The sequence below is a fragment of the Pocillopora damicornis genome, chromosome 10, assembly GCF_964200805.1.
Source record: "Pocillopora damicornis chromosome 10, jaPocDami1.2, whole genome shotgun sequence".
NCBI classification, from domain to species: Eukaryota; Metazoa; Cnidaria; class Anthozoa; order Scleractinia; family Pocilloporidae; genus Pocillopora; species Pocillopora damicornis.
Genome location: NC_142679.1, coordinates 1,587,612 through 1,602,030, shown reverse-complemented (window position 1 = coordinate 1,602,030; position 14,419 = coordinate 1,587,612). Strand labels below are relative to the sequence as shown.

The 14,419-nt window shown below is 36.7% G+C and overlaps 4 protein-coding genes across 6 annotated transcripts; 1 reads left to right on the top strand and 3 right to left on the bottom strand.

Annotated features, from left to right (window-relative positions):
* Positions 1-472: 472 nt before the first annotated feature.
* On the bottom strand, positions 473-3,853 carry LOC113667727 (uncharacterized). Its single transcript, XM_027183585.2, has 2 exons — positions 3,092-3,853; positions 473-1,180 (listed from the first exon to the last, which is right to left on the bottom strand). Exons 1-2 carry the CDS (start codon positions 3,455-3,457, stop codon positions 851-853), a joined length of 696 nt encoding a protein of 231 aa, XP_027039386.2. The 5' UTR covers positions 3,458-3,853; the 3' UTR covers positions 473-850.
* A 1,745-nt stretch (positions 3,854-5,598) lies between these two features.
* Positions 5,599-8,860, bottom strand: LOC113667729 (splicing factor 3B subunit 5-like). 2 transcript variants are annotated; one of them, XM_089185058.1, is made up of 6 exons: positions 8,795-8,860; positions 8,606-8,642; positions 7,781-7,826; positions 6,815-6,938; positions 6,102-6,186; positions 5,599-5,985 (listed from the first exon to the last, which is right to left on the bottom strand). In XM_089185058.1, exons 1-5 carry the CDS (start codon positions 8,795-8,797, stop codon positions 6,139-6,141), a joined length of 258 nt encoding a protein of 85 aa, XP_089041184.1. In that variant the 5' UTR covers positions 8,798-8,860; the 3' UTR covers positions 5,599-5,985; positions 6,102-6,138. The 2 variants fall into 2 exon arrangements, with proteins under 2 accessions (XP_089041184.1, XP_089041186.1); XM_089185060.1 differs by lacking the exons at positions 8,606-8,642; positions 8,795-8,860 and adding an exon at positions 8,171-8,236.
* Positions 8,861-8,881: 21 nt separating this feature from the next.
* Positions 8,882-11,648, top strand: LOC113667763 (anaphase-promoting complex subunit 10). Its single transcript, XM_027183618.2, has one exon. It carries the CDS (start codon positions 8,904-8,906, stop codon positions 9,459-9,461), a length of 558 nt encoding a protein of 185 aa, XP_027039419.2. The 5' UTR covers positions 8,882-8,903; the 3' UTR covers positions 9,462-11,648.
* Positions 10,549-14,399, bottom strand: LOC113667762 (endonuclease V). Of its 2 annotated transcripts, XM_089185056.1 has the most exons (8): positions 14,115-14,399; positions 13,730-13,907; positions 12,933-13,067; positions 12,696-12,735; positions 12,352-12,464; positions 11,961-12,032; positions 11,436-11,564; positions 10,549-11,106 (listed from the first exon to the last, which is right to left on the bottom strand). In XM_089185056.1, the coding sequence occupies exons 1-8, from the start codon at positions 14,174-14,176 to the stop codon at positions 10,954-10,956; spliced, it is 882 nt and encodes a 293-aa protein (XP_089041182.1). In that variant the 5' UTR covers positions 14,177-14,399; the 3' UTR covers positions 10,549-10,953. The 2 variants fall into 2 exon arrangements, with proteins under 2 accessions (XP_089041182.1, XP_089041183.1); XM_089185057.1 differs by lacking the exon at positions 12,933-13,067 and having other exon boundaries at positions 14,115-14,384.
* Positions 14,400-14,419: the final 20 nt, after the last annotated feature.

Genomic DNA, 14,419 nt, shown 5'->3' with positions numbered 1-14,419 from the left:
ATCTGAAGAGGGTGAAATTGAATTAATCTTGCATATTTCAACTGAAACAAGAAGCCTAAAAACTTCAAAAAAGACAAACCCTAACTCCACTCATCGTTACTTGCAAGGGGGAAGTTTTCTTTAGAAAAATGCGCGCATTTGTTACTTATTGATCAGCAGTATTTCACAATGGGGCAGAGACGGGAGTCAAAGGTTCTGAAGATACTCACCCCTTCCCCCCCCCCCTCCTTTCTTTTCCTCTTCTCCTTTAAAGTACACTCTTGAACAATCAAATTTTAAGGTCGAACTAGACGGGAGTTTTCTTGCGATCAAGCAAACGACAGCGCTTAGAGAGGGCCTAAAGAAAAGTTTTTACTTCCTTAAATGTATCGCACGGCCCTCTTTTGTTTATATTTTCTCGTTTATCGTTTACAATAGTTCATGGAATCATAAACAAAGACGCGAAAAGAGAATGTAACCATGAAATTCAAACTTGGCATTTTCGTTCTTTGTTTATTTACATGGATATGTGACTTGAAAACGAAACAATTCCAGCTATTAAACACTTTTTCTTGAGAGGAAACACCTCTTCATAGCACTCAGAGACAATGCGATTTTTTAATTAAAACAATTTGAAACTTAAAATGTCCATTCGAATTTTTTATTTTTATATTACTTATTTTGTCATTCAAAGAGCGTCCAAACTCATTCTCGAGGAATTGATACGAACGACATTCAATTCTTTCGCATTTGTCATTTTCCTTCTAAGACGTACACAACATCACCCCCAACCCCCTCTCGGCCACGACTCTTTTTCCTCCTCCTTTCCAATGGGCGATCTCTTCATACCACGCCTTTAGTTCTGAAGACGTCATCTTGAGAATCCTCTCACGGGCGGTTCCTCGGCTGTTCCCGTCTTGTTTCTTATTTCAGTTAATGCGGATGCTGAAATCGTCTTCTGTTTTAGTTTGTATCTGTCTATCCAGGGGGAGGGTGAGCCATTTCTTAGCGAGTAAACCACCCTCCTCGAATCTCGTTTAGCGTTTTGCTGAGGCGATAATTGGGGCTCAGAATCATTCGGTAATGTGATCGGTTCCGATCGTAGACTGCTGTTTCGTGAAGTTGCTGTACGAGAGAGTACTGCTCCGTCGTATGATGGAGGAGCGTTTGGATTAGGAACAAGTTCTTCGAGAGTTACGTCCTGATGAAGAGAATTAAGAATTATTGAATTGAATTATTACAAAAGGTATAAAAAATTGCTAAAGCCTTAAAGCAAAACGTCGATTTGCTGTCAATGTGTGAATTACTCTGACTCTGTTATTTGCGTTTTCCTGCTTTTGGTCTCCTTTGCATGCCACCCAGTCAGTCAGTCCGTGCATAATTCAATTAGTTGGACAGTTAAGGGAGCCATTTTTTTTGGTTGATGCGTCTCCCAATTACTGTAAGTTAGATCTGCTGTCAGTCATTCAATGCCTCTAAAACATATTTGAGTTTCAGCTGGGCATAGGTGCGCTTTGAGTTAAGTTAACCTTCTCTTAGTAAAAAACTTAACCCTCTCACCATGGTTACTCCTATATACTTGATTCAATAAAAATTTTCCTACATCATACGTACATCACCTTAAACTTAGTTTCGTGATTTTAAGTACGTATGTAAAATAAAAAACAGTGCTAAAAGAATAACTTTCGTCGATTTAGATAAGATACAAGCTCCGCCAAATGAGTTAGTATTGAAGGGTTTTTCTTTCTTTTGCGAAAATGTCATGAAAGGCATTATGATAAGAAAGAGGCCATTAAACTCAAGATGAATCCCAGATATTAATCAACTTCTGTGATACTATGAAGTTACGCCTTGGCCGGCGGAAAACACGGAAAGACATTGTAAACACAATGATGTTTTTAATGAACCGCATATATATACGTTTACCTTACCGTTCTTTCCGCCTCAAGTTGTTTTATTTTGTTTTATTTTTCTGAGATTTAACCTAGTTCGCCATGATATTCACAAAAAATACGCAAACATATTCTCAGTCGTCGAGAAAAACGGGAGAAAGAAGCATGCAAGCTTCTGTTACAAAAGTCATCTCTGGGGGTTTTAATTAACATGAATGACCCTCAAAAAAACATTCCGTTCGGTTCTAGTCTAAAACACCTACACCACCATTTTGTTTATCTTTCTTTTTTATCGAAAAATTTTCAGAACTGATTTTTTTTCCTCGATAGAGGTTTATTCGGAAACTTTGACAAAAGGGAGGCAAAGTAATAAATGGGGCGGCCGTTTCTTTTCTTTTTTTCTTTTTTTCTGATCACTTTGATCTGTGTTTTGATGAATTAAAAAACAACTAGCCATAGCTGTCTTAAAAGGCCATGTCAACATAAGGATGGCTTTAAGGTAAAAAAACACTGACCTTTCAAAAGTTTACAAGCTCGGAAGCATAAATTTGTGATATCAAATTCCTTTGAGTAAATGAAGAATGTTTATGCACTTTAAAGTGAAACACCTTTTCAACTATCTTTTATAATAAGTAAAAACTCCAAATATTGGTCTCATTCAGTTTTCACAACAGATCCTTACTAAGTTGAAATTTCAACTCCACGGACAGATGCTAAAGTTTTATTTTCGACAGAAGTAACTGTTTCCCTTAAAAAATTATCTGAATTTCAACACATAAAAAGGGTTAACGTAGATCCCTAGTTCCTTCACCCGTTAATTATCCAAACAATAATTCGCAATTGACAAAAAGTCTTAACAGAAGCCCATAGCTGAGAACCTTCCCCTGCAGAGACTTTTCCCTTCCACTGAAAACACGCAATCATTCCGGTCATGGACCAATGACTTTTTTGCTATAGTCTTAAATGGTGTAAAACCCGCGAACTGAGTTGGTTAACGGCAACATTTAAACTATCCGTAATTTAGCCTCGTTAATCGGTCAATACTTTCAAAATGTTGGCAACAAGAAGATTTTTTTCAGGTCATTAAAGGGTTTGAAACTGGTTCTTGCACTCAGAAATAACATAAGGTGTCCCATGGCAACTTCGATTAGCGAGTTACATCAAACAGCAATAGAAAAACGTAACTTGCCGGAAAAAGGGAAAAATTGAAACTAACTCACTTGTCCTTCCTTGTAAGCGTTTGGCAAAGCCATTGATGTAGACCTGACCTTTGACGGGAAGAAGCCATTAAAGATGCGTTTGGGTTTGTGCATGGGACGAATTTCCTGGAACGATTTCAACGTGTTAAAATCTATGATCTTGGGACAGCTAAATTGTCTTTTGTTCCTTGTTCCTAGTATTTTGGATTCAGTTAGGCGGTTGTTACCGATTCGTGTTTGTCTACCGTCTAGAACCACTCCGGACTTAGTTGTTACGTTATTAACGACGCTTGCGATTGTTGGACAAAATCGTCTCTTGTCGCCGACAAATATCTTGTCCTCTAGGCTTGGGAAAACGATTATTTTCAAAGAAGTCACCGGCTCCATGTCTCAGGGATGAACTATTCGAAGAAAACTCCGTGGAAATAGTTCTTCCTTAGAAACATGGACTCCCACATAGCTTAACAACAACAGTGTCTCTTTAGGAAGAGAGGTGATTGAGTGATTCACTCCAGCCACTTGACATAAACTCTGTTATGCAGAAGACTTATTGAATAAGGATTTAGTCAAGCCGGCTGTCTTCCCGTAATGAGAAAGCTAGAAGCCAATTAAAACCCAACAAGATTACTCCCATGTGGACTAAATTATTATCTTAAGGGTTTGACGTAAAGGTTATTATTGAAAAGAAACAAATAAATGCTGCTTTTTCATTAAGTGAAACGAAAAAGCTTCTTTCAGTTGAGCCGTAATAAATTATTTTCACACGCTCCACAAACTTCAAAATGCAAGGTTTCGTTGTGTATTTTGCTGCGCGTTACTCTCTCTGGCTTGAGCTCAAGATAAATAAGTAACATTTGCTAGTACACGCGAACAAATAGTATGATAATGATAGCTAAATGATTCCACTTCGCTTTTGTTAGCTAGGATTAGCGAATTAGATGATCATTGAAATTTATGCAGATATTTTCTTTAGCCGTGCCGACTTTTGGTTTCTAAGTGGCTTGTTTTCCTAGTCAAGCTCGATTTTTACGGAACTAAATCGCTGAAAGAAAGAGTAAACCCATAAAAATTGCTGTGTGCTAAGTTTTACCATTAAGCTAAAAGGTCTCGTTGGCTGCAGTTCTTGGTTCATGTAAAATTTCATTAGAATTTCACGTTGTTCGAACTGTAAACAAAGCTTAAGGCTTGTTACGAGGGTTATAATGCGCAAATAGAGAAGTCTATTAATTACACGTGATATTGCACTGAGAAAACTGAGAACCCTCTCACAAAAAGTAAAGTTACTGAAACGACAATGCCACTGATGATCTGTTTTCAAACAGTCAAAGGATGATTACAGTTCACTGCCTTAAGGGGCACAGATTTAGTTATCCTTTTCTTTTAGGTCTGGTGTGTTAGTTGTCAAACTTCATTTTTCGTAATTTTGAACGAAATAAAAACCAGCGCGTTCACTATACTTACAAATTTTCAGCTTGTCTCATCGCTCACAACCTGTATGCCTGTTAAATTGCTGTCAAGACTTTCTTGTGGACAAACATCAGGTATTAAAACTGAACGAGAGTAAAATCTTCCCTACGTAATCGTGGGCTTATAAAATCGTGCGTCTAACTCGTAAAAACCAAGTGAAAAAGCCGAACATGACGTGATGAGTACAGAATCATGAACTGACTAAGCAACACAAAAAAATCAACAAAAACAAGCGCTTATTGACTAACTGCCTAATTAATGGCAGTTTACAGCCTCGGCATTGACTCCACAAGGCTTTGAAAGCGTCGGCTCAGCTTTTTAGCCTCGAGGCCTGAATCAAACGGAAACACTTTTGACCCACTTTTGTAGTCAAGAGAGGTCAAATGGGAACAGTGACAACTTCAACGTCTACTTATAAAGGGAAATAATTCACGCCTAAAAGTTATACGTCCATGGAACGCCCAGTCGCGTCCATGAGAAAACGTGCAAGGCAATAATTAGTACTGTGGACTAATTGCCGTTTCAGGGATAAAGAATCTATTGTGATTTAATGTCAGTAAAATCTGGTCTTGAAACTGACGGAGAGTGAGAGAGATCATGTTTTTCGATCAAAGTTTACCCGAGTTTTTGTACTGCCGAAAGTTGTCTTTTTTTTTTTTTTTGTTCTTTCCACTTCAATTATTTGCCCCGGGAAGGAAGTCCCAAATATAAATGAAGAGGTTGAACACCGCACCTACATCGGCAGTTATAATCACCGATCTTGTTCCGCTTCTGTTAATTTAAACTAAAATGACTACCTTTGGAGCTCCCCTAATTGCCTCTTGGTTGTATGGTGAAAATTGATGGAGACACTCAGTTGAAACCTTTCAGGGGTAGCTTTAAACATTTTAGATGATAACTGCTGTTTACGACTATTAAAAAGAAGAAGCAAGTAACTAACTGGACTGACGAGAATTTCAGAATAAAAAGGGCTAGAATAAAAAAGAATATATATAAAAAATACCAAGAAGATTAACGCTGGTTACAAACAAGGTACACGAAATTCTGTAAGATGCACAAGCTCCTTCAACAAGTTCATTTTATTTTGAAGACGCTCAGCCGTACAACTTGGGGAGTCTCTCACATCTTTTTTTTTATAAAGGCAAACGACTACTTAAACTAAAGATCAACACCTTTTTCTGACGGCTTTCTGTATCTACAGTTTAAGAGTTTTCAAGAAAGCTGCTTTCGTGATTATTCAGTGTCTAATGACGAAATGCAATCAACTTCTTTTAAATAACTGTTACAGCATGGCATAGACTATAAACAATAAAATGTTAGACAAAAATTTCTGATGCGAAAGCCACTTTGGCCAAACTGGCTGAACTAGAGACAAGGTATTTGAGGTATCGGCTGGAAAACAGCGTTAAAATTTTCCAGAAACATGAGATTACATAAATGATTTTGATCTGGGGAAAAACAAAAGACAAATGACTAATTAGTAGAGATGTGAGCACAAACTAAGTCAAACAGGAGTAAAAGGACTCTCAAATCATGATTGCTTGTTTTCTTAATTTATACTTACCAAGTTTAATCCAGTCCAAGATGCATGTACTATTTTTTTAGTCTTCTGGTCTGTGTGGTGGGTGGCCACAAGGCTGAACCATTTTCTTAAACAAAAATTGCATGATAATTTTGGCAAACTGGCAAATAATAAAATAATATTTATCTAACATCTGAACAAAAGAATTTTAAGCTTAAGAGCAGTAGAGTCAATAAAGTTAGATTGTGATGTCATTAACATAAGTCATGGTACTGAAGATGTTATTTACAGATCAAACTAAAATTTTTTGTTACAGATGAAAACCTTCTGATTCAAAATTTGGAAGCTGCACTATTGGGCTAGCCTACAGAACAAATGTATTTTAGAGAGAATGATCATTATCTCTCTAAAAGACATTTGCCTGCCATCTTGCATATTTAAGCAGAACACTGTTGGAAAGAGAAACAAATTTCCTCATCCATTACAAACATCCTGCATTGGATTAAGATTTGAATGATGTAAAAGTGTACCAAATACTTTAAATCCCAAGATCTCATTAGTAATTCTCCTTACTATCTGCCAAATGATTCTCATTATGTTAGCTTGGGGGAATTTGGTATCTGATCAATAAGTTATCCCAAAATTGGTACTTTCTTTATTCTCATCACTTGTCTGCATGATATTGTATAGATATAGTAAGGAGAAATTCTGTCTTGGTCACTCATGGGAGTTAAAGGGTTAACAGAGACACTTACCTCCAGAAGGTTGAATCTAGTTCTAGCTCTTGTTTCATTCTCAACCAGGGCAAAGTAATCCAGTAGATTATAATGGCCAATATATGAGGCTGCACTATCTCTGTGCTGGTTCACAAGCCACTCACTTACAAAATTGAAATGAAAAAACACAACATTAAAACAAAAACACAAACAAGAAGAATACTGCATCTCCATTATTGGGATGAGACACCAGGAAATAGATTTTAAATCTCAGTTCTGTATCAACCACATATTGACAACAATACTCAAGGTGGTTCCTCAGAAAGAAGTATCAAACAGTTTCTTTTAAACTTTCCTTAAATGTTCCTTACCAATGTTTGTTTGGAAGAATACTATAAAAAAGATAGGTCACCATGCCTGTTGAAGAGATATAATGGGCCCATCTTATCCCACTTATGCCTGTACTGGCACTAGTCACAAGCATAATTTCATTGGTTCAATGTACATTTTTCGGTAGCTGGAAGCAGGAGTTTTTAAAGTAACAATTAAAAAACTTAATAGGTAGAAAGTCTCAAGCGGATGGAACAATTTGATGTATGATTTGTGGAAAATCATGCAATTTTAAAAAAACATGGACTCAAAAAGTTCCTTGAGTCACTGCTTCATGAACACTTATAGCCATGTCTTTTTCCCTTAGATCAATTTTTTTTATTTCTTCACTTTAAAAGGGATAGTTTAAATGCACCATAATTATGCAATAAATAATATAGGTCACCATGCTTGTTCAAGAGCTAAAGACCATCGTACTTCTTTACCTGGTCCATTGATTGAAAAACAATACTGTGTTCTCAGAATGTGTGCATGCTTATTCACCTGATTACAAGATTTTTATGTTCAATGCAGGATGCCCAGTGCAATACTGAGGAATAACCTTAACTGATCAAAACAACCTTAAGCAATTTTTCTCAACAGTAGGATAACCATTAAATAAATGAAAATACTTACAATTTAGTTGTGTCTGAATGACCAGTGCCAACATATTTTGATTGTACTGAAACAAAGTAGAAAGTTGGTAAAATATTTATAGAACAAAATTAAACAACAAGCTAGTTGTTGCAACCGTATCATCTAACACTGAGGTCTTTCCTTGCAAGCTTTACTATCTAAAGGAATACACCAGGCATACCAACAGCAGAATGATTGACCTTTTCTGCTGAAACCAGAGACTGAAACCACAGGCAGACCACACTACGTGTTCATGATTAATAATTGTTGACATGAGATGAACAAAATCTATAAAGGTTATGATTAAAGCACTGAAAATTGCATATCTAAATTATGTCATGGTCTGAAAATCACAATAAAGTTGAATGAAATGTTAATCAATGCACTCACAGTATGTTTTTTCACCTTAATGAACCACTTGAATAGTCTCTTCACAAAATTACCTTTGGCTGGAAGCTGTTCACAAAAGAAAAGGAGACAAGGCTTGCAACTTGGTGGCCGGCTGCTGCTACTTCCTCCACTAAGACTAGAAATAACCTTAAACTACTACTTCAGTTTGAAGTGCAGGAAGTCGCGGCAGCCGGCCACCAAGTTGCGGAGCCTTATTCATAACCCTCATAGATTTTGTTCGTCCTATGTCAACAATTATTAGCCATGAACATATAGTGTGGTCTGCCGGAGCTGAAACTTTTTAATGATGGATATGTACGTAACAAAATAAATGTCGAGTTCTAGACTCTGATGTTAATGATCAAATAAAGCCGGTTTTAGTGCAGTACAACTGGTTATGATTAGCAATTTTTTTTTAATAATAAGCATACTTACAATGTTCTAGCTGGCTGTGAATGTTGTATCTGTCCGTCTGCAAGTTAAAATGACAAAAAATCTTACATCAAATCGCCAATTTATTATTTGGCAAGTTACATCACTAGTTGATGGGCTACCTTTCCTTGATTGTTACAAAACCGATCTCATTTTCGAACGTTTTGAACTCTAAAAAAGAATTTAACTCACCATTTTCGTGCGTCTTTCAGATCACCTACGATGGCGTCGGTAGCACGTAAGTGTAATCACCTCAGCGGTTCTTTTAGTTAACGCATGCCTATTGCGCGCTAAATTCAAAATGGCGGTTCGGGTGGAGGAGCTCTCGAACACCGAGCCGCAAATTGATGGCATCAGCGGCGAGAAATATCGAGAGATAGGGGATCAGGCAGTGTGGTCGTTATCATCATGCAAACCTGGCTTCGGAGTAGAGCAGCTTCGTGATGGAAACCTAGAAACGTACTGGCAATCTGATGGGCCACAACCGCATTTGGTGAGCATTCAATTCCGGCGGAAAACAGCGATTCAAAACATTTGCTTGTACGCCGATTACAAGGCAGATGAAAGCTACACACCGAGTAAAATATCCGTTCGTGCTGGGAATCACTTTCACGACCTACACCAGATAGAACTGATAGAGCTCGAGGAACCAAGCGGATGGCTGACAGTGTCTTTGTCGGATGGGGACAAGCCTTTGAAAACGTACATGTTGCAAATAGCGGTTTTATCCAATCATCAAAACGGAAGGGACACTCACATGAGGCAGATCAAGATTCACGCGCCTTTAACAGATACTGGGGCTTACAAAATGCCCACTTTTACTTCTGTGGAGTGTGCTATGTACAGCACAATCAAGTGATGTAGGTTGTTAAATAATTATCAAATATTGACTGCTTGGCTTTGGTTAACAAGTTACACCGTTTGCAAGAAGATAGTGAGAGATAGGGGAAGGGTACATGTAGATTACTGGCCACGGTTGTTCAAAGGTCAGATAACATTATCCACTGGATAAAGCTACACATTTTGCTATCACTTGTCCACTGAATAGCGATTTATCTGTTGGATAGCATAATCCTTTCCAGTTTGTTTTCAAAGTTATTATAATTTGCATTATGATCCTTCAGATTTTTTTTTGCTAAGCAGGATTGGTCTAAATGCATCAAGTGACTGAATTTTCTGTGGCTAAAACTGTAATAAGTCTTTGTTTATTGTTTAATTCACAATGAGAGAGTATATAATGAATGTTATAGAAGAAGGGAAATATTTGTTTGGCGGTAAAGTCAACTAGAGAACACTCAAAAGAAAACATCCCACACAGCACACACCAAGCTGTTCATAAATGTTTGAGGGATAAAAAACACAATAGCCTATATTTTGGGTGAAAATATGCTTGTATTTTTGGCCCTCAGACATTTTCTGTTCCTAAAAGAGTTTTCCTTGAGCTGTTTACATCTTGGAACAGATAATGTCAGCAGACAAATATCAGTGCATATTTTCACACCAAATGGAGGCTATTGCTTATTTATTGACATAGGGGATGGGAAAGGGGTAACATCCTAAGCTCAAGTATGGGGCACCCCTTGGTTGCTGCTGGGTGAAGGTGATATCCCTATCATGTTATTCAGGGATTTCAAAACAAGCCAGAGACTGCTGGATTTCCCCCAGCTACTTGATAACATGTTGCTTGTTACTCTAATCAAAAGAATTACCTTTTGGCTCTTAATGAACTTTTCACAATCACTTACTTTTGCCAAGTCTGATGCATACTTTAAAACATTTTCAAACCCCTGGTTATTGGTTGGGATAATGTGAAGGAATTCCTGGATTTGTTAGTTCCTTTGGTACACCTGGATTGAAGAGATTTTTGATCAGTAATGTTGATCCAGACCATCCCAAGCAAGGCATCCTCTGTGTGTTTTGTAAATATTTATGGCCATACTAATATACTATGCCAGTAAAAAGTTTATTTTTGTATTTTATATAACTATTTACAAGATATACAAATTCCCTCTGCCATCCCACTATTAAAGTAGGTAGTGTATTAAAGAAATAAATTTAAAATGCTTTAAAACTTGATAATATTATTACTGCAATATGCTGATAGAAGCTATCACAGCACAGATTCAGTTTTAAAAAAGCTTTCCATATATCCCATCCTTGGCATACTGGTAGTTCAAAAAAGGAACCATGCTTGATGAATTAACTTCCCCTCGTTATCTTTCTCAAGCTTCTCCTCCTATGCCATGTTTTTGTTCTTACCAATTAAATATCATTTTTGATCCCTTACTGAACAGATGTATGACAACATGGAATCTATTTGTTAATTAACTAATGTTAAGATGATCAAAACTTCAGCAACTATCATGTACTAGATCTTGTCCTTCCTTTTCTGGATCATTGTGCTCTTTCAGGGGATTTCTTTCATCATTTTGTATCCTGCAGGAGCAGTTCTCTAATTCGTTTGGGTAACATTTTTGGAGATACTCTCTAGATCTTTTATCTGCCTGGAATTATGAAAAATCAAACTTTAGACTATGTACAGCAACTAAAAGGGCATTTATATCTGTGTTTTTGTTCCTTTCATGCTAGCATTGGTCTCATTTTCAGTAACTGGTATGTTATCAGCTCAAAATATTCTTAAAAATTATGATTATGAACTAATTGACTAGGTTGGTCAGGTTGGACAGGAAAAGATTTTGGTTTCAGTTATGATGCAGGGACTTGTCTATATATGTCATGACAGAGAGCCAGATATTTGCCCATGCAGCCAAACCAAACTCAGTCATCAGGTACATTGTTATAATTTTTCAGTAGCCTCTGTTTTGTTTCTTACTTGTCTTATTGGTTCAGGTATTCTGACCCGACAGGTGGTATGTACAAGACTCACTGCTGTTTCCAGTCCTATCTTATGGCCCACTGATATGTAGATAGGATTATGAGCTCCTTGGGTACTTCTCAATGCCTGAGTAAAAAACAAAAATAGTTGTGATGTTCTTATAACAGGAGGAATAGTAATAAAAGAGATTTGGTGCCATGTTTGAAGAAATTGCCAGTATTTACTTTTTTGTAACCAAATCAGTTAAGACTGATAGGATTCAAGTTCACCTGCCAGATGTTGACATACTGTCGGTTCACTTCTGAAGCTGCCTTGCTTTTTTAGTCTCCCAGAAAAATCAATTTTTCTACAGTATATAAGAGTTCTCATAATTGTTTGTGCATTAGGTGGAAAAAACACTGTGAAGTCTCACTTTTGGGCAGAGGCAAGAGGAAAGAGGAATTGAAACTAAAATAGTTTATGCAACCTTCTCATTCTTTCCCTTAACATTTAGTTATAGTTTGGCAATTTGACCAACCTTACCTTTCCCCAAATTGTGCCAGAGTCACCCATCAGTGGGAAACTGTCTCCACTAGATTTTAGACAGTTTTTGATCTGTCAAGACAGGAATGTAGAAAAATTGTTTTTACTACATACTTCAAAGAGTTAGTTGATCATTCAAATGACATTCCCCTCCCCCCCTCCTACCAGAGAGGGTTACTGGTCTGCATTAACTTTCCCACTCCTGGAGATTTCAGTTTTATATTGGCTTCAATTTTTTTTACAAATGATGGCTCCTGGCCTCAAACCCTTTATCTTAGTTTACAGATTCCAACAGCATTTCTTGAGCCAGGGTTGGTATGGACATTATCTAGTACTACTTTTCTCTTGAAAATTACTTAATTGTGAGGAAATGTTCTTATCCTTAAAATACCTGATCTGCATGTTTGGAGTCTTTCTTTATCCCATCCACATGGAAAAGGGTCTTGGCCACTCCTACAGTAGGGATATCTGTCAGGACTCCAAGGTGACAAGCAATTCCAAAACCTGCCAGTAATGAGATCGAGTATTAGTTAGAGCGATATATTTTGTCCTACTAGTGAAAAAAAATTATGATTCTTTCCCAGTAACTGGTCTTCCAGTTAGTTAAAAGGGAAAAAATTACATCATCATTATCAGTTGACTTTGTTCAGCTCCAAGAAACCCAGTAAATGATTAAATTTGGTAAATATCCTAATTGCGATAAACTTCATCTTAATGATAAACTGATAAACATACCTCTGGGGTGCAACATTCCATTCCCGTCAACTAAAATGATCTAAAATAGCAACAAGAACAACAATGAAAATATATGGAAATAACATGAACTCAGCTGAGCAAGACTCATTCTCTTTCTAATCAAATTAGTTTAATATTAATGTCAAATACCATAATTAATTCTGATTTCATTTTGATCAATGAAATGATCTGTATAGCTTTTAGTTGATGAATTATCATCTCAAAAATCTTGTTCACCTGTGGAAGTAGATGTGGTTTAACTTTTTTTAGCTTGGAAACTGCTTCAACAAGGAACCCAACTTCTCTGAAAGCCAGGAATTCTGGTATGTAAGGTAATTTCAGATGTACAAGGGTTGAATACTCATACAAAACCTGTATTTAAAGAAGTATTTACAAGATTTAACACACAATAAAATAAATCCTTAACAGCACTTCAGAATGTTTACAGTTTTGATTAACCTTGTACAGTATCTAACAGTATTCATGTTAACTGCACCTTACCTCAGGTTACTAGGGCAGTGTTGAATAAATTTCTATGTTCACAAAGTTTAAGGTTACAAATAAGAGTGACAAGAAATAACTTTTTGGAGGAGCATAATTTTCCAGGAGGAATATATGAGTATAGTAGCTCACTAATTATGAAGGCTCCATACCAGTGATTCAAAAGCTATGAGTGATTATTTTAAAATATATTTTCTAAACCTCAGGAAGCTAGCTTGACTCTTTGTGAGCAGTTGATATTAATATGTCTTCAGGTTCCAGTGAGGGGTTGTGCAGCTAATTTCAGGCCAAACAAATATAAATTACCATTTTACTCTTTTACTCCCAGAAGTGATTAACATGAAACTTCTCCCCATAATATCAATACATTACCCAACAAACAGGTGATGAGAATACTCAAACTTATCAGGTAGAAATTGTTATCTTGATCCTACACTGAATTCTCCTAATTAATTTACAAGGAAATGTGTAGCAGCTAGAGGGGAGAATTAACAATCAGATCTTAGGAGTTAGAGAGTTAAACTGAAACACACCTCAAGTTTTGGGAAGGAAAGTACCACCAAGCAAGCGCAGGCGTGATCTGGATCATCTTTGACAAATGATATGTCAACTCCTCCGATTAGACTTAAGTTACTAAATGGATTACTCGTGGATTCACCCCAAATGATGCAGTCCTTGCATACAAGCTTCTTCTTTAATTCAATTTGTTCCCTAAAAATGCAGAATCATGTTTCCGAATCAGCTATAAACATCAAAAAAGTAATCTAAACATTTGTTAGACAAAATTGATTATAATTTATCGATTAAATCAAAGTTTATTTTGTTAATCCTTTGAGCGATTTTTAAGTAAAAATTAGGAATACATGACATGCCATAAAGCTTTCATAATCTATCATAAGTAGTCACCATATAACGAACCTTTTCCACTTTTCGACGATTGCATCTTCCACCGGCGATTCTCGATCGTGCCCTTCGGCCATTTTGGTCTTTCTTCCTCTCGTAAAGGACTTGCTAACAATTTATTTTCATGGTGCAAAATTATCCTTTCCTTTTTTTTATAAGCACAAATTTATCCGTGCTTCCAGTAAAAAAACGTCGGAGAAAAGCCGAACGATTACAAGATTTGGGCAAAATTGCATCAAAGTGTAAGTTTCACCATTTGTAAATTTCGCGGGATAGGTACAGGTCAAGGCAGAAACATTCATGAAAGCGAGGCTCTACCT